This window comes from Ovis aries, chromosome 2 (genome assembly GCF_016772045.2).
Source record: "Ovis aries strain OAR_USU_Benz2616 breed Rambouillet chromosome 2, ARS-UI_Ramb_v3.0, whole genome shotgun sequence".
In the NCBI taxonomy this organism is placed as follows: domain Eukaryota; kingdom Metazoa; phylum Chordata; class Mammalia; order Artiodactyla; family Bovidae; genus Ovis; species Ovis aries.
The window spans coordinates 131307564-131334270 of NC_056055.1; the positions used below are offsets into that span (position 1 = coordinate 131307564).

Sequence of the window (26707 nt, forward strand, 5' to 3'; positions counted from 1 at the left end):
TTTGAAATCATCAAGATGTAGCTGAAGCCTTGAACAGGGATGAGTTGACACAGGAAAGCACAAGAGTAAGAAGAGACAGAAAGTGAGAAGAGTCAGCACTGAGGGAGAGGCAGGAGAAAGAATGCCCAATGAGGCAGGATGTGTTGCAGATTCTCCAGAGAGACGGGCCCCTTGGAGTCCAAGTTTGGAGAGATCCTTAGAGGAGGAAGTGCAAACGTTGATAGGTGAAATGGTGAAAGTGATGGAATGCGTGAAAACCTTAGTTCTTCATTGATAAAATGTCCTGTTAAAGAATCTGAGGCCAAAGGAAGACACAGTCTGAGAAACAGTTCAAGGTCAGTGCTATGAACTAATTGATTTTTCAGTCACTTGACGTAAATAGTTTTCCTTTGAGTGGATTTTATTTGAAGTTCTATACATCATACATTACTGCACATTATAAAAATATATTATTTTTTAAAGTACTCATTGCAACCTGCCAGGGATGCATCAGGAATTAATAACTCATGACAACCAAAAATGTTATGTATAAGTAAAAAGTGCTCCTTGGACTTAGAAGTAAGAAATGACCTAGATATTTTGACTTCAGTATCATCAGAAGAATGATGAGAAAGGCAGCTAATGAGGTTAAGAAATGAATAGGAAATGAAGAAATGGACCTAGCAATAAACCCAGATATAAATTAAATGATGAGAAAATGTATATAATGTGTTAACTATCAGAAGTAATACAAAATAGGGACAGATCTTCAATTAATGCAGATTGCTGTTATAGTTGGAGTGGTTACTGGAAGGGAAAAGAGATTGGCGCCCACAAGGCATTGCAGAGTCATGGGAAAGTCTGTGTCTTTTATTATTTGTTAGTTTTTAAAACAAGCAAGACCATAATATACTTAACAGCTAAGAGGCAGAAGCTACTAAAAAGAAATGGTTAAACATATCATATGGATAAGCAGAGACAGGCGGGGAAGGATCCAGAATATTTGTCTAGACATGAAGAGGAAGAGGTTATTTCCCTGTGAGCCTGGAGGAGCAAAGATAAGTATATGTATGTTTATGGGACAAATGTTTGGGCTTTGCCCTTGACGACAGTGTTTATAAGGGATGTAGCTTCAGCTTGTCTGTGGATATTAGAAAAGAAGCAACACCATACAGAAGAGGCCTGGAGAGGGCAAGACACAAAGCACAGCTATAGGGACAAAGTGCTGGCGTGGGAAAGGAAGGAATGTCATTCAAGACCTGGTGGACAGAGGCTGTGTGGCTGAGGTGTGGAAAAGGCCTTCCAAATAATAACAGTAACCAATACACTATGTTCTGTGATGTGAGTGAAAGTGAAAGTTGCTTAGTTGTGTCCGACTCTTCGCAACCCCATGGACTGCAGCCTACCAGGCTCCTCTGTCTATGGGATTTTCCAGGCAAGAGTACTGGAGTGGAATGCCATTGCCTTCTGTGATGCGAACAAAGGCTCTTTAATGACTATGATAATGAATTAAAAACCAGCTATAAAATTTAAAAAGTAAATGAAAACTTACAAAGTGTAGTTCAGTTCAGTTCAGTCACTCAGTTGTGTCCGACTCTTTGCGACCCCATGAATCGCAGCACGCCAGGCCTCCCTGTCCATCACCAAGTCCTGGAGTTCATGCAAACTCATGTGCATCGAGTCGGCAATGCCATCCAGCCATCTCATCCTCTGTCATCCCCTTTTCCTCCTGCCCTCAGTCCCTACCAGTGTCAGGGTCTTTTCTAATGAGTCAGCTCTTCGCATGAGGTGGGCAAAATATTGGAGTTTCAGCTTTAGTATCAGTCCTACCAATGAACACCCAGGACTGATCTCCTTTAGGATGGACTGGTTGGATCTCCTTGCAGTCCAAAGGACTCTCAAGAGTCTTCTCCAACACCACAGTTCAAAAGCATCAATTCTTCAGTGTTCAGCTTTCGTTATAGTCCAACTCTCACATCCATACATGACCACTGGAAAAACCATAGCCTTGACTAGATGGACCTTTGTTGGCAAAGTGTAGTTAATAAACAGTAAAATGAAAATTCTCACTATGCAGAAGAGAGTATTCTCATTTTACAGAGAAGAAACCAAGCTTCAGTGATTAATTCAAAGTCATTCTGCTAATAACTTGCACATCTGAGATTTGAGTTGAAGTCTGTCTGCTCCAGAATCTGGGCTGTCCATCCTTTCCTCCGCTGTTATCATACATTGAGGTTGGAGTCCCTTGGGGCAGCCTCAGGGCTTAGCAAAGTAGTGCTAATGTCCTTAATGAAGGTAGAAGAATGACCTGAAAGTCTGGAGGAGAAGAGTAGAAAGAGGTGGTCCAAGAACCTTAGCTTCAACGGCAAAGTAGACTATGTTCATGAGTCAAAATGTAATGTGTAGAGGTGGTGATGGGAAGCTGAGAAGACCCAGAACACGGCTGAGTGGACACCAAGCAGTTGCTACCAGGTGAGCCCACAACGAAAGCAGCATCCTCCAGGGAGACCCACATTCCAGGTATAGCAAGGAGGTGAGAGAGCACTCTGAAAAGACCAATTATGCAGAATGTTTACAGTGGAATGGAGGTTCCAGACAGCCATTCAAGAGAGACAGACAAAGCACCAATAGCAAAGAAAGATTTTTCCAGAAGGCTTATTTCCTACTCAACTGTCTTATTTATGTCAGCTATGGGATGATGGTCCAAACAGCTTTTTGTCATTGTTTGAATTTTCTTTGCTGTTTATAAAAGTAATTCAGGCTCCCTCTACCCAGATAACATAGCTTATGCTTCAATACACAAGGCCTCTTTGCCTCTTTTTTCCCCTGCATAGGTGTGATTTCCCTTGTTTAGACTTCTTCAGCTTTTGGTGGCCTTCATACATAGAAAAGCAGTTTAAGTGGGTATTTTTCACAGAGAAAGTTTTTTGTTTATTATCTATTTCAATTTTATTGACTAGATTTTATATTTTTTAATTTCACAACTGGTTTTGGATAAACTACCATGATAGTAATTAGAAGGTTTTTGGTTTTTTTTTTTTTTCAAACAAAAGTAATAAATGCTCATGGTGAAAATACAAACACTTCTGGCAGGTGTAAAGGAAAATCTGAAAGTTTTTCATCCTTGTTTTGGGACAACTAGATTGAAGGCAGGAGGAGAAGGGGACAACAGAGGATGGTATGGTTGGATGACATCACCAACTTGATAGACATGAGTTCTAGCAAGCTCTAGGAGTTGGTGATGGACAGGGAGGCCTGGTGTGCTACAGTCCATGGGGTTGCAAAGAGTCAGACAGGACTGAGCGACTGAACTGAACTGAGGCCCAACTATCTAAAGGAAACCGCTCTTAACAGATTTTTAGTATCATTCCAAAAGTTTGCTATAGATTCTCATCAAACAAATATTTAATGAGCAACTTCTACCTAGTACAGCACTGGGTCAGAATTCAGGGATTTAAAAGCCAACTAAACAGATTCTGTTGCTTAAAATAAATTTACAGAATTTATAGCCCAGTGGGAGAATCAGAAGAAAATTTAAAAAACATTAAAACATACAAACAACAACAAGCAAATAAGAACTATGACTGAAATAAAGATTGCTATGGCCAAAAATAATATGCATTTTATATTATTTTGGAACTTGCTTTTCATCTACTGCCTTAGCCATCTTTGTGGGGCAATATGGTTCTAACTCACTATCTGTAGTTGCTGGATGATGTTCTTATCATGGTTATATGATCTAGCATTCAACCATTCCCATGTTGATCGATGTTCAGGTTATTTCCAATATTTTTCCACTTAAAACATCGCTAAACTAATCATCTTGATACTCATACCTCTACATTTTGAAGATTTGACCCTTTACTGACACATGTATGCAAATATTTCCCTCTATCTTTAGAACTTGACTAGGATAGATCGTGCCATCCAATTATTTACTTGGTGACTCATTCAGGCCTCTGAGTTTCCAGTCTTGCTTAAGAGTCTGTCCAACCTGAGAGGTTCCACAAGTATTTTTCTTTGTGTAGTTAGTTTATTATGATCTTTTCACTTTTAGATATTTAATCCATTTGAGATTTATATTACATGGCATGAGGTGCTTTCTTCTGAACAAATATTCAATTATATCAGCACCATGGTGAACTAAACCATCATAGATTCATTCCTCAGATCTCCATGGATCTATTTCTGGATACTCTATTCTATTTAATGATTTATTTTTATATTGCTATGCCAATACCTGGCAGTTTGCTATAGTTTTATTGTAAGGTGTAATTTCTGATAAAGCAGTTTCCCTTTTCACCATTCTCCTTTTTCAAGAGCTACCAAACAGTCTACTGTATCAGTATAAAAACTCCCTATTGTCAGACATAAGTTTTCCGTTTATATTTCCTACTACAGATTTCTAAAAGAACTGTTTTTTTCCATCATTTAATATATTTCTATGTGGCAAAAATAGAGAACAAAAGCCACACCTTAAAGTGTGTCTGACCTGCTATGGCCCACTTATTAGACACTACCATACATAGCTGTATTATAAACAATTGAAATTCACATTTTCCCAGAATTAACTGCCATGATTCTGCAGTGTTACTCACGTGTCAAACCCACAAATGTTAAACCTTTAATGTCATGAACCTATTCAGCCCACTGGATTTATTTTACTGGTATGCACAGCTTTCTGACCCTTAGAATTTCAAGGATCAAATGCTTAAACTGACTAATCCCTTTAATATCTTTTTCTAGTGGTAATTCCTGCTCATACCCACTGCCAAATATTAACCCCTAAAATCTTTAAACAAAACTCTTAGAAACAGAGGTATGAGACAGACAACTTGGCTGGTTCCAATATTGACATGTGACATGGCTTTATCTGCAAAGCCCTTTTGTGTCACTAACTCATGAAAAACAATGTGTAGCTGGAACCGTTAGCCTTCTCCTACAGCAGCAGATTCTCACTCGGAGACAGAGATTTGCATTCCATGCTGACCTTCCCCAGGGTGTTTGCTTGCCTCTTATACATGTACAAAGAGAAGATCTACTCAACGTCTCTAAGAACTATTCTACGCCAATAGTCTGCAATCAAAGAGCATGATTATTGAACTGGATTTGCTTACAAAAATGTAAATGATTTGGTAAAGCAGTAATTGTTGTTAGTGCCAATGAAACAATGCGGGAAACTTTACAACAGGGAATGTGAACTGTGTTTAAAAAAATACTCTTAAAAATAATGTTAACCTGTATAATATCGTGTAAGAATCGAATCGCCAGCCTATGTCTGATGCAAGATACAGCATGCTTGGGGCTGGTGCACAGGGATGACCCAGAGAGATGTTATGGGGAGGGAGGTGGGAGGGGGGTTCATGTTTGAGAACACATGTACACCCGTGGTGGATTCATGTCAATGTATGGCAAAACCAATACAGTATTGTAAAGTAAAATAAAGTAAAAATAAAAATTAAAAAAAAAAAAGAATATTGAGCTCAGGCAAAAGCAAAAAAAAAAAAGAAAGGAAGAAAATTATCCTCCAATTAAAATAAAATAAATTAATTTTAAAAAAAATAATGTTAACCACTTGTCAATCAAACACACAGACAACCAGGATCCTAGCCAGAGTACTCCTAGCTTTCAGTTTCAATGCATATCAAAGGAAAATCTAATAGGTGATATTAATTACCAAAGATCTTTTGAATATTATAAATCCTATTCATGGGTCAAGAGGTAGAGCCCCATTTCCATGCTTTTTTTTTTTATACTTGCCCTATAGCTCCTCTATCCCTCATTCAGTTGCATTTAGTGAGTTACCTTTTAGTGTTATGTCCTTGACTTTCATTAAGAGCTTCTACCAAAAATATCAACTTATAAATCAGTTCCTTACATCTGCAAAAGATATATTAAATACTTTATGTTCTATATATCACTCAATATGCTCTCTGTAAAGTTGTACCTCATAAATTTTTAAAATTCAGCATTAAAAAAATTGCACTTCCCCAAGGAATTGGTATGCTTCCCTCTCAAGATTGAAAATCATGTCTCTTTATTCTTTAACTTTTAGGAAGCTCACCATCAAACGTGAAGATCATCTATAGTAAGTAGAGTTGCCTTGTTGGTATGTGAGCTTGTGTTCTTCTTGACATGGGTTTAGTTTTCTCCTCTGTTTTTATTTCTCTGAAAGGCATTCTTCATTTCTGTTTCTTTTTTGTCATATTTTACCTGATTTTGCTGAAATGCCTTAACTATTGGCAGGGGCGGGGGGGAGGGGGTGATGAAATGTAAAGTTTCTGGCCCAAGTTATCCTCTCCATGAAGACTTCTGCTTTTATTGCTCCTGAGCACTTAGTATCTTTACCAGTCATTTTAGGCTCTTCGCTTCCACTGTCTTTCCTTGAATTGTTACATAGCTCTCTTGTCTTTCCAATTAGTAAGGGAAGGATATTACCCTTTCCACAGCCTCCAAAGTTCTTGGTATATGGAAGACCCTCAAAAATAACTTGAGAAGAAAAGATATGAGAGAGAAGAATGGAGGAAGAGAAAAGGAACAGAATAAAACTCTGAAGGTAATGTAAAAACTACATTAAGCCTGTCAGGTTAAGGAATAAGTCTATTGGAAATGGAAACAATTATCTAGTAATAAGGTAAAGGCTTGGTTGGTTTAGCTTGAAGTTGGAAGAGAAGTTTTTATTTTTTTAATTTATTTTATTAAGTATAATATAATGTGTTACTTTCTGCTGTACAGCAAAATCATTCAGTCATACATACATACTTTTCATATTTTTTTGCATTATGGTTTGTTATAGGATATTGAATATAGTTCCCTATGCTATACAGTAGGACCTGTCCTTTATCCATTCTGTATATAATAGTTTGCATTTGCTAATCCCAAACTCCTGATCCATCCCTCTTCCAACCACTGTTCCCTTGGCAACCACAAGTCTGTTCTCTCTGTCTGTGAGTCTCTTTCTGTTTCATAGAAAGAGGTCATTTGTGTCATATTTTAGATTCCACATATATCATATGGTATTTGTAAGAAATTTTTACTGTTGTCTCTATACGAGTAGGTTAGGTCAGAGTCAGGCAGGAAGCACATGCAACTCTGTAGCATAAGTGAAGAGAGTTGAGTCAAGGGACTATTACAAGGTGTGGACAGGTTTGTGAGCACTAACCTTGGATAGTGAAGAGCCCTGGGAAAAACCCAGCTAAAAACCCATGGGAAAGGAGCAGTTACCAGAAGCCAAAGAGTTCACCTGTAGGAAAGGGGTCCCCAGTAAGAGCATAGTCACAAGTCAGACAAGGCCAAACTACAGCCAGACAAGGAGGGATCCAAAGGAATATATACCCCAAACTCTCCTGCCAGTACATCCTGAAGGGTTAATAGGGTAGCAGAGATATGCCTGCAAACGGGCCTCTCTGCTCGGGCTGAATGTGCTTGCAAACAAGGCATTCTGCCAAGGAGTCTGGATACAGCCTTGAGTTTAATGGTCCCTTGCAAACGAGGGAGCATTCCCTTCTCGCGATAAGAAGGAAAAGAGGGCTTTGGACAGACTCTGCAGTAGACAGGGATTTCACTCCCCTTCTGTACGATAACATGTATGCACCTGCACTGTACTGAAAAGGCTTATTCATGCAGTCTGGAATTCTGCCTAGGGGGCTTTATAATAATAAACCACAAATTGTTTGCGCAGTTCTGTTCCTCCAGCCAGAGTGTGAACTGTCTGTCTCTTGTGTGTCTCGTGTGTTTTGTCTTTGTGTCATTTTGCTCGCAACACATCCCATAGGATGGAAGGAGGTAGGCGGTGGAGGCACGGGCAGCCAAAGTATATCCAGCATCCTGCCCTTTGTTTTCACAGTAAGGCTTGCTTCAGAAGGATTCTATGTTTATAACTAGGTGAGGAAATGTGGGTGGAGGGGATGGTATCTGACTCAGAATTCAAAATAGATAGGGTAAAGCAGAGGTTAAAAAAAATAACCTACATCTCTTCAACAGACACACAAACACTTCAGAATTCCAAAAGAACATAAATCATCATTTAAGGCTCAAAGGGTCTTTAAAATACTCCAAAGCTCACTTTTAGCCTTGGGATAGTAGAGATGCCTTCCGGGTCATTTTTAGGTTTTTGTCTCACACAGGCTCTTTTACTTTTGAAGAATCCATCCCTTAAATATCAACCATGTTAAAAAATGAAAACTAATAGATGTTTATCCCATGCCTAAGGCTAAGAGTTCTGCCAAGAGAACGCACTGGTCATAGCAAACACCCTCTTCCAACAACACAAGAGAAGACTCTACACATGGACATCACCAGATGGTCAACACCAAAATCAGATCGATTATATTCTTTGCAGCCAAAGATGGAGAAGCTCTATACAGTCAGCAAAAACAAGACCAGGAGCTGACTGTGGCTCGGATCATGAATCCTTATTTCCAAATTCAGACTTAAATTGAAGAAAGTAGGGAAAACCACTAGACCATTCAGGTACGACCTAAATCAAAACACTTATAACTATACATTGGGAAGTGAGAAATAGATTTAAGGGACTAGATCTGATAGAGTGCCTGATCAACTATGGATGGAGGTTCATGACATTATACAGGAGACAAGAATCAAGATCATCCCCAAGAAAAAAAATGCAAAAAAACAAAATGGCTGTCTGAGGAGGCCTTAAAAATAGGTGTGAAAAGAAGGGAAGCAAAAGGCAAAGGAGAAAAGGAAAGATACACTCATTTGAATGCAGACTTCCAAAGAATAGCAAAGAGAGATAAGAAAGCCTTCCTCAGTGATCAGTGCAAAGAAATAGAGGAAAACAATAGAATGGGAAAGACTAGAGATCTCTTCAAGAAAATTAGAGATACTGAGGGAACATTTCATAGAAAGATGGGCTCAATAAAGGACAGAAATGATAGGGACCTAAGAGAAGCAGAAGATATTAAGACGAGGTAGCAAGAATACATGGAAGAACTGTACAAAAAGATCTTCATGACCCAGATAATCATGATGGTGTGATCATTCACCTAGAGTCAGACATCCTGGAATGTGAAGTCAAGTTCACCTTAAGAAGCATCACTACTAACAAAGCAAGTGGAGGCGATGGAATTCCAGTTGAGCTCTTTCAAATCCTGAAAGATGACACTGTGAAAGTGCTGCACTCAATATGCCTGCAAATATGGAAAACTCAGCAGTGGCCACAGGACTGGAAAAGGTCAGTTTTCATTCCAACCCCAAAGAAAGGCAATGCCAAAGAATGCTCAGACTACCACACAATTGCACTCATCTCACATGCTAGTAAAGTAATGCTTAAAATTCTCCAAGCCAGGCTTCAGCAATACGTGAACCGTGAACTTCCAGATGTTCAAGCTGGTTTTAGAAAAGGCAGAGGAACCAGAGATCAAATTGCCAACATCTGCTGGATCATGGAAAAGCAAGAGAGTTCCAGAAAAACATCTATTTCAGCTTTATTGACTATGCCAAAGCCTTTGACTGTATGGATCACAATAAACTGTGGAAAATTCTGAAAGAGATGGGAATACCAGACCACCTGACCTGCTTCTTAAGAAACCTGTATGCAGGTCAGGAAGCAACAGTTAGAACTGGACATGGAACAGACTGGTTCCAAATAGGAAAAGAAGTACATCAAGGCTGTATATTGTCACCCTGGTTATTTAACGTATATGCAAAGTACATCATGAGAAACGCTGGGCTGGAAGAAGCACAAGCTGGAATCAAGATTGCCGGGAGAAATATCAATAACCTCAGATATGCAGATGACACCACCCTTATGGCAGAAAATGAAGAAGAACTAAAGAGCCTTTTATGAAAGTGAAAGAGGAGGGTTAAAAAATTGGCTTAAAGCTCAACATTCAGAAAACAAAGATCATGGCATCCAGTCCCAGCACTTCATGGCAGATAGATGGGGAAACAGTGGCAGACTTTATTTTTCTAGGCTCCAAAATCACTGCAGATGGTGATTGCAGCCATGAAATTAAAAGACTCTTACTCCTTGGAAGGAAAGTTATGACCAACCTAGACAGCATATTTAAAAGCAGAGACATTACATTGCCAACAAAGGTCCATCTAATCAAGGCTATGGTTTTTCCAGTGGTCATGTATGGATGAGAGTTGGACTGTGAAGAAAGCTGAGTGCTGAAGAATTGATGCTTTTGAACTGTGGTGTTGGAAAAGACTCTTGAGAGTCCCTTGGACTGCAAGGAGATCCAACCAGTCCATCCTAAAGGAGATCAGTCCTGGGTGTTCACTGGAAGGACTGATGTTGAAGCTGAAACTCCAGTACTTTGGCCACCTGATGCGAAGAGCTGACTCATTGGAAAAGACCCTGATGCTGGGAAAGATTGAGCGCAGGAGGAGAAGGGGACGACAGAGGATGAGATGGTTGGAGGGCATCACCAACTTGATGGACTTGGGTTTGGGTGGGCTCCAGGAGTTGGTGAGGCACAGGGAAGCCTGGTGTTCTGCAGTTCATGAGGTCGCAAAGAGTCGGACACGACTGAACTGAGCGACTGAACTGAGACAGCATATTAAAAAGCAGGAACATTACTTTGCCAACAAACGTCCATCTAGTCAAGGCTATGGTTTTTCCAGTGGTCATGTATGGATGTGAGAGTTGGACTATAAAGAAAGCTGAGTGCAGAAAGATTGATGCTTTTGAACTATAGTGTTGGAGAAGACTCTTGAGAGTCCCTTGGACTGCAAGGAGATCCAACCAGTCCATCCTAAAGGAGATCAGTCCTGGTTCTTCATTGGAAGGACTGATGTTGAAGCTGAAACTCCAATACTTTGGCCACCTGATGCAAAGAGCTGACATTTGAAAAGACCCTGATGCTGGGAAAGATTTAGGGCAGGAGGAGAAGGGGACGACAGAGGATGAGATGGTTGGATGGCATCACCGACTTGATGGACATGAGTTTGGGTAGACTCCGGGAGTTGGTGATGGACAGGAAGGCCTGGCGTGCTGTGGTTCATGGGGTCGCAAAGAATCGGAGATGACTGAGCGACTGAACTGAACTGATCACATGCCTACAAAAACAGACATGTTAACTAGTAAACAGCAGAGCTAACATGTCTTTTTCATTTTTTGTAGGCATGTGATAAACATCTATTATTTTTCATTTTTGCAAAGTTTTTTGGAACAAAACTTATTTTTCATCTCCAAAGACATTTTTGGCCCAAAAAGAGCCCTTAATCCTTAGGTCTGTGCCTGCAGTAGTTACTGGATAAAATAAGCTTATCTCTTTTTGGTGTATGTAAAGCTTATTATTTGACAATAATATCACCACCTGTGAGCATCTGCTTGTGGTTGGGTTTGATCTGGTTTAAGGTTTCCTGTGCCAAGGTCCCAGAAACCCAGCTTATTTCTTCTTTAAGATACCAGTAGTTCTTGAGTTTTGCTTTAATTCCACATATAAATGTCATGTCACCTTCTGAGGTCCTTCAGGGAAAGACTTGATGTGTTTCTATGAGCTAACTTTTAGATTTTTCAAAGATTCCTTGGAGAACACTATTTTGGATATTCAGTTGGGTAGATAATGGATTAAATTAATATTATCAAGCACAGAAATGATTTTCTTTTATGTCATGTTTGGCAGCAGCAAACAAACTAAATGCTTATAATCTGTCACATACTCACTGTCCCAGACACTGTCATGTTCATTCTGTCATTTAATCTTCCCCTCAAACCCTTTGAAGTAGATATTATAATCCCCAATTTACAGCTGACAAATGTGAGACTCTGAGATTCAAGTGAGTTGCCTAAGCCCGCATAGGGTGAAAGTAAATTGCCACACGTCCCCGGAGTCAGGGCTCCCAAGAAACACAAGAACAACTTTTTGATCTTTCTTATTTTGATAGAAGTGTCACACGTGTGTAAAATAAACTTTTTGTATTTAAGGTGCCATTAAATGTGTGAATGACTATTAGCCTACCTGTAAACAATTGTAGAAAGCAGTTAATTCAATCTTACTCCTAAAGCAATTGTAACTGCTGCTGCTGCTGTTGCTGCTAAGTCACTTCAGTAGTGTCCAACCCTGTGTGACGCCATAGACGGCAGCCCACCAGGCTCCCCCGTCCCTGGGATTCTCCAGGCAAGAACACTGGAGTGGGTTACCATTTCCTTCTCCAATGCATGAAAGTGAAAAGTGAAAGTGAAGTCGCTCAGTCGTGTCTGACTCTTAGCGACCCCATGGACTGCAGCCTACGAGGCTCCTCCACCCATGAGATTTTCCAGGCAAGAGTACTGGAGTGGGGTGCCATTGCCTTCTCCGAAAGCAATTGTAACTAGAGGTAGTAACGTATAGGACAAAGAGAAATCTGGAATTTCAAGGAGCACTTCCTTGTTCCCATGTCTCTGCTGTAGCTTTGCCTGCCTTTGTAATTCAAGGACCACAGATCTTAATCCATCAGAATGGGTTGTTTGGGTCAGCACATTCTTTCCTATGAAATTCCTGAATTTGCTTTTCTACTTCCTTATGTAAAAATAGCTCAATGATAAGCCAATATTTCAACTTTGAAACACTTTATGAGTGGAAAGGACTTTATAGTTCTCCTGTTACTAGATTACTGCTTGCTAAAATGCAGACTCTGAGAGCAGAGATGCTGTCGCATGCATTGCTATAATCACAGTGCTTGAGTTGTGTTTAATACAGTAAGAACACACACACACAAATTTAATGGATTATAAGAGACATCAATTTTACTCTTTCCTGTCAGAAATGACTCTTACATTAGCCTTAAAAACTGTACCCATTTCCCAAATAACCCCCAGTAAGTCCTTCTGTGGTCATGTATAGATGTGAGAATTAGACTGTGAAGAAGGCTGAGCGCCAAAGAGTTGATGCTTTTGAACTGTGGTGTTGGAGAAGACTCTTGAGAGTCCCTTGGACTGCAAGGAGATCCAACCAGTCCATTCTGAAGGAGATCAGCCCTGGGATTTCTTTGGAAGGAATGATGCTAAAGCTGAAACTCCAGTACTTTGGCCACCTCGTGCAAAGAGTTGACTCATTGGAAAAGACTCTAATGCTGGGAGGGAGTGGGGGCAGGAGGAGAAGGGGACGACAGAGGGTGAGATGGCTGGATGGCATTACTGACTCGATGGACGTGAGTCTGAGTGAACTCCGGGAGTTGGTGATGGACAGGGAGGCCTGGCGTGCTGCGGTTCATGGGGTCACAAAGAGTCGGACACGACTGAGCGCCTGAACTGAACTGAACTGAAGTCCTTCCTTTGGTAACTTGTCCTGTGGAGTATAAATAAAGTCTGACAACAACCACAGTTGTGTAGATGGAGATACTACCTAAGTTTTACACACATTCTAGTCTAGGTTTCAGTTGTAGAATACTGATAATTTATTAGGAGTTTATATGGACCATAACCTCCAAAAGTACAGGAACCAGAACTTCTGTTGGTCACCACTATTTAGCCATCGTCTAGCACAATGCCTGGCAAATAAGCAATGTTTGTTGAGTAAATAAGCAATATAGAATCCCAAATTACAATAATTTAGCACATTATTCAGCACTGAGCATACACTTAATTATTTATTGAATAACCTTGACTATAATGTTCAAAAAGAGAATCACCCCATGCATTCCAAAACTAAGTAGGCATTATATTTGAATTATCAGCTGTTTTGGATTATCTTTGGGACTCCTCTCCACTGTTAGGGTGATAAATTAAGATCTTACTGCATCAGCAAGCTCCCCCAATCTGAGTAGTATTTAGTTTCCACTGGGTTAGCTTACTATATTACAACTATGGAAGATTTAGTTTTAAAACTAACGCTTACCATAATACCATGTATTGTCCACTGTTGTTCACTAATCCAATAACATGGCCTCTTGCCAGAGTAGTAAATTAGCTCTTTACCTACTGGTCTCTTCTTCCTTTCCTTTCCTTCTTTTCTTCCTTCCTTCTTAGTTCTGAATGTCATATAAGGATGGGCATGCCAAAAGTCAAGTATCTTGATAATGCTGCAAAGTCTAAAAACATCCAACAACAGTGAATAGATAAGCAGCTTTGGAGAACACTTGACCTTATGTCTATAATATATATGTTCCACCTTCCCTGCTCTTGAACTCTCAGTTTTGCACTAAGTCAAAATGACATAAGCTTCAAGATTATATTTATTCATTCACTCTAATTCCCATAAGAATTAAAGTGGTTTGATTTTGGTTCTGGCAAACCTAACAACACATTAACATGCTTCACATTAGGTCAGGTGAATCTAAGAGCGTATATACATACACAGACTCACCATACACACACGTGCACAAACACATTTTAAATAGATAACAAGCTTGGTGAACACTGCAAATCAGAAAGATCACATGACATTTCTAGTCTTGCTTTTCTTTATGACTGTAACATAGTCTGTAATTGGGAATTATTTTTATGATATGTAACATGAAACTAGTTGTTTTTGAATAAAGCAGTCAAATAGGATTTTGGCAGATAGCGTCTATAATGGGAAAAGTAATACCGGCAATATGGATATCACCACTTAAGAAAATAAGACAAATGTTTAAATATGTCACCTTGTCTATATAACTATATTACATAAGTTGTCCAGTATATTTTAGTGCTGTTTTGTGTTAATAAGTTCAAATGTGTCAGTCACTCAGTCGTGTGCAACTCTTTGTGATCCCGTGGACTGCAGACCGCCAGGCTCCTCTCTCCATGGAATTCTCCAGATAAGAACACTGGAGTAGGTAGCCATTCCCTTCTCCAGGGGATCTTCCCAGCCCAAAGACTGAACCTGGGTCTCCTGCAATGCAGGCAGATTCTTTACTTTCTGAGCCACCAGAGAAGCCCTGTTAATGAGTTAATCACAACTCAGGAAGTTGAAAAATCTAAAGCATGGCCTTCCACAGCAGGGGACATTTTAATTACAGACATAAACTTAACTTAAAATTTAAAATTTTAGTCTATTTTATTAAGAAAAATCTCTTTTTATTATCAACAAGACAATTTTCTTCCCTCTTAGTGAAGCTTTACAAATCTCTCAGCTGAACTATTATAAAGCTCTTTTCGTATGCTCTTTTGTATTTGAAATATCTCTTGCTTGAAATTAAATTCAGTCTTAAAATAGCAACTATATCATCTCCTAACTACTTCCCATTAGTAACAGCAAACTCCAGAGATTAGTAAGGCAGCTTTCATGTGCCTGAAAAAGAACCCTATGGATGATTTAAACAAAACACTTGGCTACTCAGTAAGGATCAGTGCCTGTATATTTGTAAATATTAATGCCAGGGGGGGAAAAAAGGAATCTGAAAAAAGAAATCATTACACTGTACAGGCTAAGCTTAAGCCAGGTTCAGATTTTGTCTTTCAACTGTTATTTCTTGCAGGGTTGTAACACAAAGCTCATTAACACTGGCCTAACTCTGCAAAGCACAAGTAGATTCTGGAGAAGATAGATAGCATAAATTAACTTTCTTCATTGCTGAGGTTTTTAGACACTGATTCTTAAAAAGAAAAAAAAGGTGAAGTCTCATGCATGAGATAAACTCCGTCATCTGTTTGTGATGATTGACAGGTCCATTTGGTTGATTGTAAGGGGGGAGGGAACAGGCATCAGACCTGACTCAGGGCAGAGCCCTCAGGTTTGGAACTGTTTTGTATAATTGCCCACAAGTGTTTTCTATTGTTAAAAATTCTCCTCAGACTCGTATTTTCAGATAGTAGCATGGGCGACAAGGGCTCTTCCCCAGGCCTCAACAGAGTTATTCTTTAAGTACGGTTGTTTCCTTGGTAAAGCCCCTTTTGAGGTGCTAAACTTAGCACTGCCAATCAGAAGAACAGGTGGTCTGCGCCACTACCAAATAGGCCCTGCTCCCATCATGCTTTCCTCGGACAGCCAATCAGCCAGCGCCCTGCGCTGAGACGTGGGGCTGTCAGCAGATCAGGCAAATAAAAGACCCGACCCGGCCCTGGCTCTTGAGCAGTCGTGCATTCCCAGCCTCGCCTCGGGTGTAGGGATTGCATAGAAAAGCAAAACTACACAGTCTTGACTGTGTAGTTTTGTTTTTAAGTTAGAGGCTCACCGATTCATGTTGGAGATGGTCGAAAAAACCAACTCTAAATAGGACGTCGTTTCAGAAGCAACCTTGGGCTTAGTCCCACCCTTTTTGGGCACTCCTGAGAAATCAGGTGAGCAGCATCTTTTCTTTCTTATTAGTAGAGTCCCGTCCTCATTAGTTTCTAGTTCCCTACTAGCTTTGTGTGCTCAATGTCTGTAAAGGTGTTTGTCGGACTATTTGGTACTGGTTCTGATCCACTCTGCTTTGTAACTTCTGTTTTAAAATATGTGAACGCTTTTCTTTAAAAAGTTCAACGTTTTAGCATATCAGCAGTTAGTGATTCAAATTGTTTAAAAGCATTTAATTCTAAAAGTATGAAAAGTTGAGGTCTGAAATGATGTAAAATGTTTGCTTCTTTTATAGACTTTTTTGTTGTTGTTGAGAATGTTCAAGGTTATATTACTCAGTGATAAAGTGAGACACACCAAGAATAGCTCTGATAAAATGCATGTGGTATCAGCTACACCCTGATGACTTTTTAAGGGAATCAACTGCTGAGGTATCAGTTGCAGGACTGCGACAGAACACTTGCCTGCTGTCAGTCATCTGCTGAAGAGTTTATTTTGGGAACATGACATTTTAGATGCATGCCTTCAGCCCTAATTAGACAAAGGTCTCTCAAGACCCAGTGCTAAAGCCACCAATTTACCTAAATGATGAGAATAGAAGACCCATTTAGGCCAGTTAATTGCAATATATTTATAAATTTTGAAAACAAGCTATATAATTGTTTTCTAAACCACTTAGAATTTCATTATGTGTTTTAATTTAACTCATCAAATTATATGATATTAAATAAATGTTGATGTTAAGGGCAAGAAGTAGTGTTTTAGAGACTTATTTCAAATTATGCCTTGATTTCTCATCTTCCTGAAATTAGATGACTAACTGTAAATGCCTACAAATACATAGGTATATAAATGGTACAAGAATACAGCTATTTTTAGAAGATGCACTCACTTGGAAACAGAAAAAGTTAGCCAAAAAAAATTGTTTTTGTGTCCTAAAGATAATATGCTACACTAAGAAATTCTTGGCAACAGTTTTTTTTTTTTAAAAAAAAAAACCTTTTGGATATTATCAGAATCTTTCAAATATAAATGCTATTGTCTCAGAATTCTAGTTTTATTTTCTTTTTAACTTAAGTAGAAAGGTACAAGACAGTAATTATGGCTAGAAAAATTATTGCTCCATAAGCTTTTAATTAATACAGAATTGTATGAACACTAGTAGTGAAACAGTTGACAGCTGAGAATCTGCTTTTTATGTCAGAATAGTGGAATAGTGATGTTGAATAAGAAGGTATTTATACATCAGAAAATGCTTCTCATGATCTAAAACTAATAGGCAAAATACTTTTCTTGCACTTAACAAAAGATCTTAACTGCCAGTTTCATGTTATTTTCTTTGATTTTTTAAATATTTGTGCTATAAAAGCATAGGTGCTTTCACTTCAGCTGCACTTCCCACCAGCCTTCCATTTCTGCATTCTGGACATTTATTCTTTACTAAGAGCTCAAGTCAGTATTTTTTTAAGATCTGTAATAAATTTTGGCCTACCCAGTTAAATTTAAACTTTGTGAATATTTACTTCAGCAGTAGCAACATTTAGTGAGCGATTACAATATGAAGAAATATTAAGAAATAAAAAGCACTGTATGCTGTCTACAGAGGGTTTGTGCTTAGTTGACAAAGCTTTCTAAAACTTTTCAAATAAGGAAAGAAATCATAAAGTTTAAACTTTTAGTTTTGGTTACGATTTTAAACATTCACCTGGATTACTTAAATTCATAATGCCTGAATCTATGTCAACTTTGTAAATAACAGTGAGTGAAAAATACTGGGAGGAAGGACATTTTAAAATAATTCCTTCAGACATTGATGGGATGCAAAGATTCATTTCACACTTTTCACACGTTTGCTTTTATTATTTGTCATGATCCCTAGTTTCCTCCAGCTTTCTCTTTCTCCTGACTCTTTCCCAGGTTTCCCACCTTTCGTAAGACTGAATTGCTCTCTGACCACTAGCATACATGCCTTGCTCTGCTTGCTTCAATTTTTTTCCTCCATCTCCCCTTAGACTTGCTTACTCTGGTTAAGCTGCAAATCAACTCAGAAGCCAAATTCAAGCCACCAGAGAGAACACTCTGGGCCCACAGATGATCTGAGAAGCAACCTATTTGGAAATGTGTGTTTCTGCTGTCGACAGAGTAGCTCAGTTGTGACCCTCTAACTTCTTTTCTCTTCCTTTCCAGAGTGCCTGAAAAGATGACAACTCAAGCACCGACGTTTACGCAGCCGTTACAAAGCGTTGTGGTACTGGAGGGTAGTACCGCAACCTTTGAGGCTCACATTAGTGGTAAGCTCACACATTCACATGTTCCTCTGTCTTCTGTGCCTCCTCTCTGTTAACTTTTTTGGAGGACTCAACATGAAGCCTAAGTCCTGCTTTCACTTTGTGAAATTGGCCCAGCTCAACGGAAGGGTCATTATAAGAGTATACCATTCCCAGAGTGCTGACAAAAGCGGACAATATAATGGTTTGAAAATGTTTTATTCATATTTATAATTCCACAAAGCAAAATAATTAGCATTGGATTAAAACTGTTGTCAGAATCCAGCTTCTGAGTAGGACCAAATTTGGTCATTCTATATTTGGATTCAGCTGCAGAGCCAGACTGGAAGCCAAGTACTCCAGACTGATAGGGGCTGGTCATGGAGCTACTGGGCGAGTAGCCTGGTGCTGACTGTTCCGTGTGCCTGAGCCTCTGTGGTTTCACATGGAAAATCACAAGACAACTGACTCCTCTCAAAGGCAGAACTTTCAATGATGAGCTAACTCCTAAGTATTTCATTCTCTTATTCTCAATCTTTAAGTGACTCCAGTCCGGGAAAAGATTTCCCAGTCATTTTGAAATAACACTCCAAAATAATATATGCCACTCGTGTCACGTATTAAAGAGAAACAAATGCTAACCCTAGAATTATATTTAATCGAAAGTTCTTTTGTCTCTTTTTTTTCCCCTTCTTTTTCTTCTTTATAACTCAGTTAGAGGATGATTTTGAAAATGGAAGATTTCTGGGACCTGTCATCATGTAACAAAATGGTGGTAGTCTATGAATCATATTGTAAATAATCTGAAAATTATTTAATCAACATTTTCTCCTTTTGTAGTATTATAATTGGTTATGTAAGATTATATGAATTAATTAAAAGTTGATGCCTGATGCACCTCCATGGTGCATGGTTCTTTTTCTTTTTTTAACTTTATGGCTTGTAATAAAGATATAAAATAAGATTTCCTTTTCCTTTCTCTTTCCACATTTTGTTTTCTGTTTTATGTGCCGGTCTTATTCATAACTGGGTAACACTATTTTATAGTGCACAAATATCACATGTGATATTTTGACATATCATATGATTTGACATAAATATCATAATCATTCTTCAGTTTCTATTGTATATGTATATAGAGACCCATTCAATTCTTCTCATACATGACAAACTCTGACTGACTTCCAAATAATTTACTGATTCATCTTGTACCACTCAGTAACTCTTGAACAAGCAGATCACATATAGATAGCTTCACTGGGAAATTCACCTGCTTGTGGACTAATGGAATCTGGCTTCCTCATAAGCTTCTGGTTCCTTCACACTTTATGCTAACAGAATTCTTAGGAAAACACCACTGAAAATATTTGACACCCATGAATTCGTCAAATAAACTATTCACTCGGCCATAGTGGGAGATTGACTAATGTAAAGACAACAAAATAAACTTTCTCTTGCTCATCTTCACTGCCTCAGTTGAGTTAGATCACCTGCCTTCAGGCTGAAGGCAGAATAAACCATGCTCTGAATTCGCCTCATGCTTCTGAATGCAGAATTTTAGTATATTTAAAACATCCAACCGCGTACATGTAGTCCCTAGTGCCACAATCCATGGTGGGTGAAGAGCATTGTACTTTTCTACCTGCGACTGCTAGTATCCATGTTGTTCTGAAAGACTGAGCTCCGCTTCATCTCTTACTGTATGAGCATGACGTTTTTACTGAAGTGCATTTGAAAGTCGGGAGAGGTCAGGCAGACTGTGTCCCCGTAAGCACAGAGGGGGTAAAGAGATGGGCGTGTCCTCTTGTGCCTGTTAGGCTGAACTTCCAGATCCCTTTGCTGCTTTTGTTCTTTATTTGTTTTCGAAGAGGACAGCAGTCACTTTTTTCCTCATAATTTCCTTGGCTCTTCACTTTAATAAATCTCTTTTGTGATTTTAATGATGTCTATTAAATCGCCTTAGATAGACCCCTGGGCAGGAGGGCAGGTGATGGCAGTTCTAGCCCTCTGTGGGCCACTGCCCGCTGAGGGACCTTGAAAAAATTACTGAGATTTTTTTGGCCTCAGTTTCCTCCCCTGTGAAATGAAGGTGCTGGCCTCTGTGTGAACCCACAGACCTTCCTAATGGTCTGCAACTTTGTACTTTGATCACAGAGCTGTCAAATTTTCACTGTCATTGAATAGCATAACACTCTGGATAGCTTTTATGGTTTAAGATAAGGGAGTGAACATAATGGGAGGGCTTGGCAGTGCCCCAAACATAAAGATGAATTCTTTGTTTCCTAGGTTTCCCAGTTCCTGAGGTGAGCTGGTTTAGGGATGGCCAGGTGATTTCTACTTCCACTCTGCCCGGCGTGCAGATCTCCTTTAGCGATGGCCGCGCTAGACTGACGATCCCCGCCGTGACAAAAGCCAACAGTGGACGATACTCCCTGAGAGCCACCAATGGATCTGGACAAGCAACTAGTACTGCTGAGCTTCTCGTGACAGGTAGGCAGGAGGGGACCTGCCCATCCCCTGAAACACGCCGCCCAGAAGGCAACTCCAGGATCTGGGGTGGGGCTTGTCCACCAAGAACTAGTGAGCACGAGCAGCTGGAATCCAGAGAAGGGCTCACTGGACGCTGCATTGACAGCAAAGTTGTTTGTCTTGTCTCAAAAAGTGGCTGAGAACTACTTCCTTTATGCATGTATCAAGCACCTAAAAGTATACTAAGGAGATGTTAAAAATTGTGTTTCTGAGCAAGGAGAAAGGCTTGGAGCCTTGTGTATGCACCTACTAAGGAAATATGACTATTTCCAAGAATTCCCACTTTAACAGGCACCTATGATTCTGACGCTAGTGGTCCACAGACCACCCATTTAAGAAGTACTGCTCTAGGCTATGATGATTAATAATTCTTCATTTACTTTCTATTTCTAAAAAAATTGCACTGTAAGCATAGAAAGGGGGCAAATTTATGATTCAAGTGCATGACACAGTTTCCCCATAAAAGTTACCACCCAATCTTTATGGCCTCTGTCATTTTTCTCCATCCTTTATTTTGTAAGATTAATACACAGAACATCACATTACTTTACATCTTACAGAACAATATCTTTCATGAACTGCATAACATTACATATGTCTATCCAATAAACTATGTATTTAGCACTGTTTAAGTATAGGGCTCTCATTAACCAAAACAGAAGGAACATCAGGTATGAACTTTAACTTTTATCCAGGAAATTCAGAAGGGACAATGCACAAGGGTGACAGCATCTGCTATGGTTTATTACTCAAAAACATGTCAAAATTAATCCCAGTCACCATTCACATTTATTTTATTAAAAACTTCCAACATAATTTAAAAAATCTGCTTTCTGTAGCATAACTAACATTAAGGCATGTCATTATTTGGATTAACGTTTTAAATGCAAGTAAATATTTGAGTTATTTGAATATTGATTAAGTTGGAACCAATTTAGGATTTTATATTTAAATTAAAATGTAATGATTCTATAAGTTATAGGTATATCCAGCAAACCAACCGTTGGAGTTTATTTTAATGCAACCTACTGAAATATATAAAGTTACCTTAACATATTAAAAAGTGCTAGATGTGAAGTTGGGAGTAACTGATGGAAAAATTCTCTAAAAATGCTATAACATGATAACATTTTAAAAATGTGGTGACCTAGAATAGCTAAACAAAACAAAGCAATAAAGTATGGTGGTGGGTGCCCTCTGCCACCTCCTGGCTCCGCTCTTGCTGTCATCTGATGGATGAGCTGGGCTCAAGGACAGTCAAGGATGTTTGAGTCGGCGAGTCATGACCTGGTTTCAGAAACAGAGCTGTGATTACTTAAAATAGCTTGTTGGGAGTACCCCGACTGGCACTGGTCCTGACTTTCTTCCCTTCTGCTGCAGCGGAGACAGCACCACCCAACTTCACTCAACGGCTGCAGAGCATGACTGTGAGACAAGGAAGCCAAGTGCGACTCCAAGTGAGAGTGACTGGAATCCCTACACCTGTGGTGAAGTTCTACCGGGATGGAGCCGAAATCCAGAGCTCCCTTGATTTTCAAATTTCACAAGAAGGCGAACTCTACAGCTTACTGATTGCAGAAGCATACCCAGAAGACTCTGGCACCTATTCAGTAAATGCAACCAACAGTGTTGGAAGAGCTACTTCCACTGCCGAATTACTGGTTCAAGGTATGCCCTGGAGGTTGAGGAACAGGAGGCGGGAGAGGGGACACTCAGGACCCAGTGGGATCAGGGGTCCACCTGCCTTCCCTCTGAGGTCATGGAATACTGTGAGCTGAAATCAAAGCTGGCTTTTCAACACCCATAAAAGGGAGGCGTTTAGAAGCAATCTGTAATTTTTTTTTTAATTTTATTTTTACTTTATTTTACTTTACAATACTGTATTGGTTTTGCCATACATTTACATGAATCCACCACGGGTGTATACGAGCTCCCAATCTGTAATTTTTAACGCCACTAGAAATTGGAAAGTATTTCAATTAAGTCATCTACATTTTCAAATTATTGGCAGATAATGAATTTTTAAAAAGGATTCTAAGTAAACTCATAATAAATAATAAATATTTTCAAATAAATAATAATAAATATTTTCTTTGTTTAAACCTAATTTCTATTTATACAAAATCCAAATCTTACTGCAATTGTCCCCATTGGGATACCTAGAAAATCCTATTGACTTTGTAGTCAGAATTAACATAACCCCTTTAAAACTGGATCCTTGTGCTCCCTCCTAAATACTTGTCTTTCCCTTCCTGCAGGTGAAGAAGTAGTACCCGCTAAAAGGACAAAGACAATTGTTTCGACTGCTCAGATTTCAGAAACACGACAAACTCGAATTGAAAAGGTTTTCTTGAAATATATACTGTATCTACTGCCTTTTATTTTTTTTTATTTTTATTTTTTTCTCTTTTTTTTCTACTGCCTTTTAAATGGTTGCGTCACCAACTATTTCTTCTCACCATGGTCTTTGTTTTTCTCGTTGCAGAAGATTGAGGCCCACTTTGATGCCAGATCAATTGCAGCGGTTGAGATGGTCATAGATGGTGCCGCTGGGCAACAGCTGCCGCATAAAACACCTCCCAGGATACCTCCTAAACCAAAATCAAGGTCTCCCACACCACCATCCATTGCTGCCAAAGCACAGTTGGCTCGACAGCAGTCCCCATCACCGATAAGACACTCCCCTTCCCCCGTCAGACATGTGCGGGCACCGACTCCATCTCCTGTCAGGTAAAGCTTTTTAAAAGAGATCAGGTCATTATGCGTTTTAAAATTAGGTTTAATCTGATAAGAAGAGATATAAAAGGAAGGAATAAGGAATGTTGTGTGTGATAAAAAGAGTTAAACCAAACAGATACTATGATTTTCACAAATCTTTACTGTCCACGGGTAAATTGGAAAACTTTCTGAGCTCTAATTCTACATTCTTATTTGTATGCCATTCAATATCTGCTCTAGGAGCTAAGAGAAAGCACAGTGAGATGAGAAGAGCACAGAATTTAAGGTTGGAAGCCCTGTTCAGTCTTCTTGATCACTGGCTAAAATGTGACTTACAGAATAGTTGTAATAATAAAATATTAATATATATTGACCAGTTTCTCTGTCAGACATTCAGTTGCACTCTGTGTATATTATCTCATTAAATAATCATAGCAACCTCTAAGAAGTATCACCCCTAATTTTTTAAATAGGTGACCAGAAGTTAAAGAAGTTTAAAGAAGTTAAATTGCTGAAGGTCTTAGTCATGTCATTTGTAAATTATAGAGACTCATAGTAAGAATGATCTCAAGATGTGAGGATTCAATGAGATAATTAGTTGAAGGTATCTTCTAAATATGAGTTATACAAATGTTCTTATGCTCTGCTGCTGCTAAATCGCTTCAGTCGTGTCCGACTCTGTGCGACCCCATAGACGGCAGCCCACCAGGCTCCCCCATCCCTGGGATTCTCCAGGCAAGAACACTGGAGTGGGTTGCCATTTCCTTCTCCAATGCATGAAAGTGAAAAGTGAGAGTGAAGTCGCTCAGTTGTGTCTGACTCTTAGCGACCCCATGGACTGTAGCCTTCCAGGCTCCTCCAACCATGGGATTTTCCAGGCAAGAGTACTGAGTGGGATGCCATTGTCTTATGCTCTAGTAGTAAGTAAAACCTTCTAAATATTTTGCATGTGCTTATGTTATTTTATCTAGAATATAAGCTGGATTTCTTTGCTTAGTTAATATGGAGGTATTTTAGAAAGTAAGCATGTATCATCAGAACTCAGAAACTGTATAAGCAAGTGTAAACTATCCATAGCAAATTTGAATTTTGGGGATTTAGCTTAACATGCTGAGTTTTTTAATTTTTTTTTAATATGATAAACTAGTAGAAAGGGAAAGTTTGTGTTCTTTTTTTTAAACAGTGTTTCTTGACCGATTAAAATTTTTTTTAATGTAGAGAAAGTTCCCCTGCCAAGAAAAAGTTTAAAAGAAGAATAAGTTAATAGTTGATTCAAAAAATATTCAAACTTATTGTGACATTACTGTCATCAAAAAATGTGATATTGGTAAATAAATAGGAAATACATGGGGAAGCGGAACAAAGGATCCAAAAATTAATCCAGGTACCCAGGAAATTCAATTTTTAATCCAAGTGACTTTTCAGTTCAGTGGGGAAAAGAATATTTTGTGCTATGAAGAATGCTGGCCCAATCAGCTATCCACTTGGGAGAAAACAGATGTAAACCTGTATCTCTCACCATTTACAAAATAAGTGTCATGTTGACCACAGAGCTAAATTTTTTAAAAATTAAAAAATAAGAAAAATGAGAAGAGAATTTGAGAAACCATTTGTTGGGCAGAGCTTTTATAAATAGATTTACAGATTCAAATACATAAAAACAAAAATTTGATTATGACAAAAGCAAAATCATTGCTACACCAAATAGTGCATTTGTTAAAAAAAAAAATCTAAGGGTGCCTCTTCCCCAAGATATGTCATTGCCTCTGCCATAAAATATTGAAGCAAACATACAGTGCCTGCAGTGTGAATAGTACAAGTCTAGAAACCATGCATAGCCTATGCAGCTGAGCATGTTGGTGCTGGCTAAGACCCCGTAAGAAACAAGCAAATACAAGCAGTAGACCTTGGCGGAAATATTTGCAACATTTCATGGCAAAGCTCTAATACACCAGATGTATCAAGAACTTCAACCCATTAATCGTTAAAGAAAAAACAAGCAACACAAATGAAAAAAGTGTAAAATAACAAGTATTTCATACCAGAGGCAATGTCAATGTCCAGCAAATATATGGGAAAATGCTAGGTATTTTCCAGTCTTTATTATAGTGCCCACTTTAAAAATTAAAGATACTGATAAATACTAATATGAAACCTTGGCCTAAAAGCTCAGTTTTAAAAATGTGTCTGGCTATCAAGTTTTAAAAGTGTTCTGTTTCAGGCTAACTCCAAGTTTGCATACCACAAAATCACAAGACAGGCCAAACGTGATTTCTGAGGGAGGTGACAAATTCACCATATAGTTAATCCAAGCCCAAGAGTCATTTAGAATTACAGAGTTTCCTTGATTCTGTGGAGCACTTTGACTGTCTTAGAAGTACTGAGAATTCATTAATAGCAATTCCAATTATTTAGCCCCCCAAATTTACTTTAAAATGATTAAGAAATTAAAATGTCAATTTCTGGAGAAAATAACAGTTATCCAGGATGGACAATTTCCTGAATCCTGATTTTTGTTGTAAAGTAAGGCAAACATAGTTCACTGAATAAGGTGCATTATATCTCGCTGTGACCAGATGATTTTTTTTTATTGTAAGAGCAGAAATAAGCACTTTCCTATAACGACTCAAATTACATTGATTTTCACAGTTACAGGCTTACCTGCAACCTGCTGCTAATCATTCATGTCATGCTAATCATGTCTTTAAGTCTATTTGAATTAGACCCATTTTACTAGGACAGCAAGAATAAGACATAGGTTGAAAATTGTAAATACATGTCACTTTGCTTTTCTTCAATTAGTGTAAACGCTACATTATTCTAAACTGGTCTTTGTTATGTTCAAAGGCAGTCACTTTCAAAATAGAGACATGTTCCCCTAGATCTCCCTTTTGTTGATTACAACTCCATTTATAAAATGTAAATTGATTTTCACCCAAAGAAACCCTTCTTCAAGTAAATGATTAAGCATTTCTTCATGAAATTGGTCAATATTGTAATGTACTGTTAATTTACTCTACAATTTAGAGTAGATACCAACTGTACCTTGAGCCTTAATTA

At 38.7% G+C, this 26707-nt stretch overlaps 1 protein-coding gene across 2 annotated transcripts in view; it reads left to right on the forward strand.

Moving 5' to 3' along the window:
- Positions 1 to 15924: 15924 nt before the first annotated feature.
- Positions 15925 to 26707, forward strand: part of TTN (titin) — a 277391-nt gene continuing 266608 nt past the window's right edge. For both annotated transcript variants that reach the window (XM_060409682.1, XM_042244888.1), the window contains exons 1-6: positions 15925 to 16135; positions 18321 to 18424; positions 20687 to 20890; positions 22310 to 22597; positions 23188 to 23273; positions 23415 to 23659. In XM_060409682.1, coding sequence (XP_060265665.1) covers positions 18334 to 18424; positions 20687 to 20890; positions 22310 to 22597; positions 23188 to 23273; positions 23415 to 23659 — 914 coding nt within the window. In that variant the 5' untranslated portion in view covers positions 15925 to 16135; positions 18321 to 18333. The remainder of the gene's footprint in view (positions 16136 to 18320; positions 18425 to 20686; positions 20891 to 22309; positions 22598 to 23187; positions 23274 to 23414; positions 23660 to 26707) is intronic.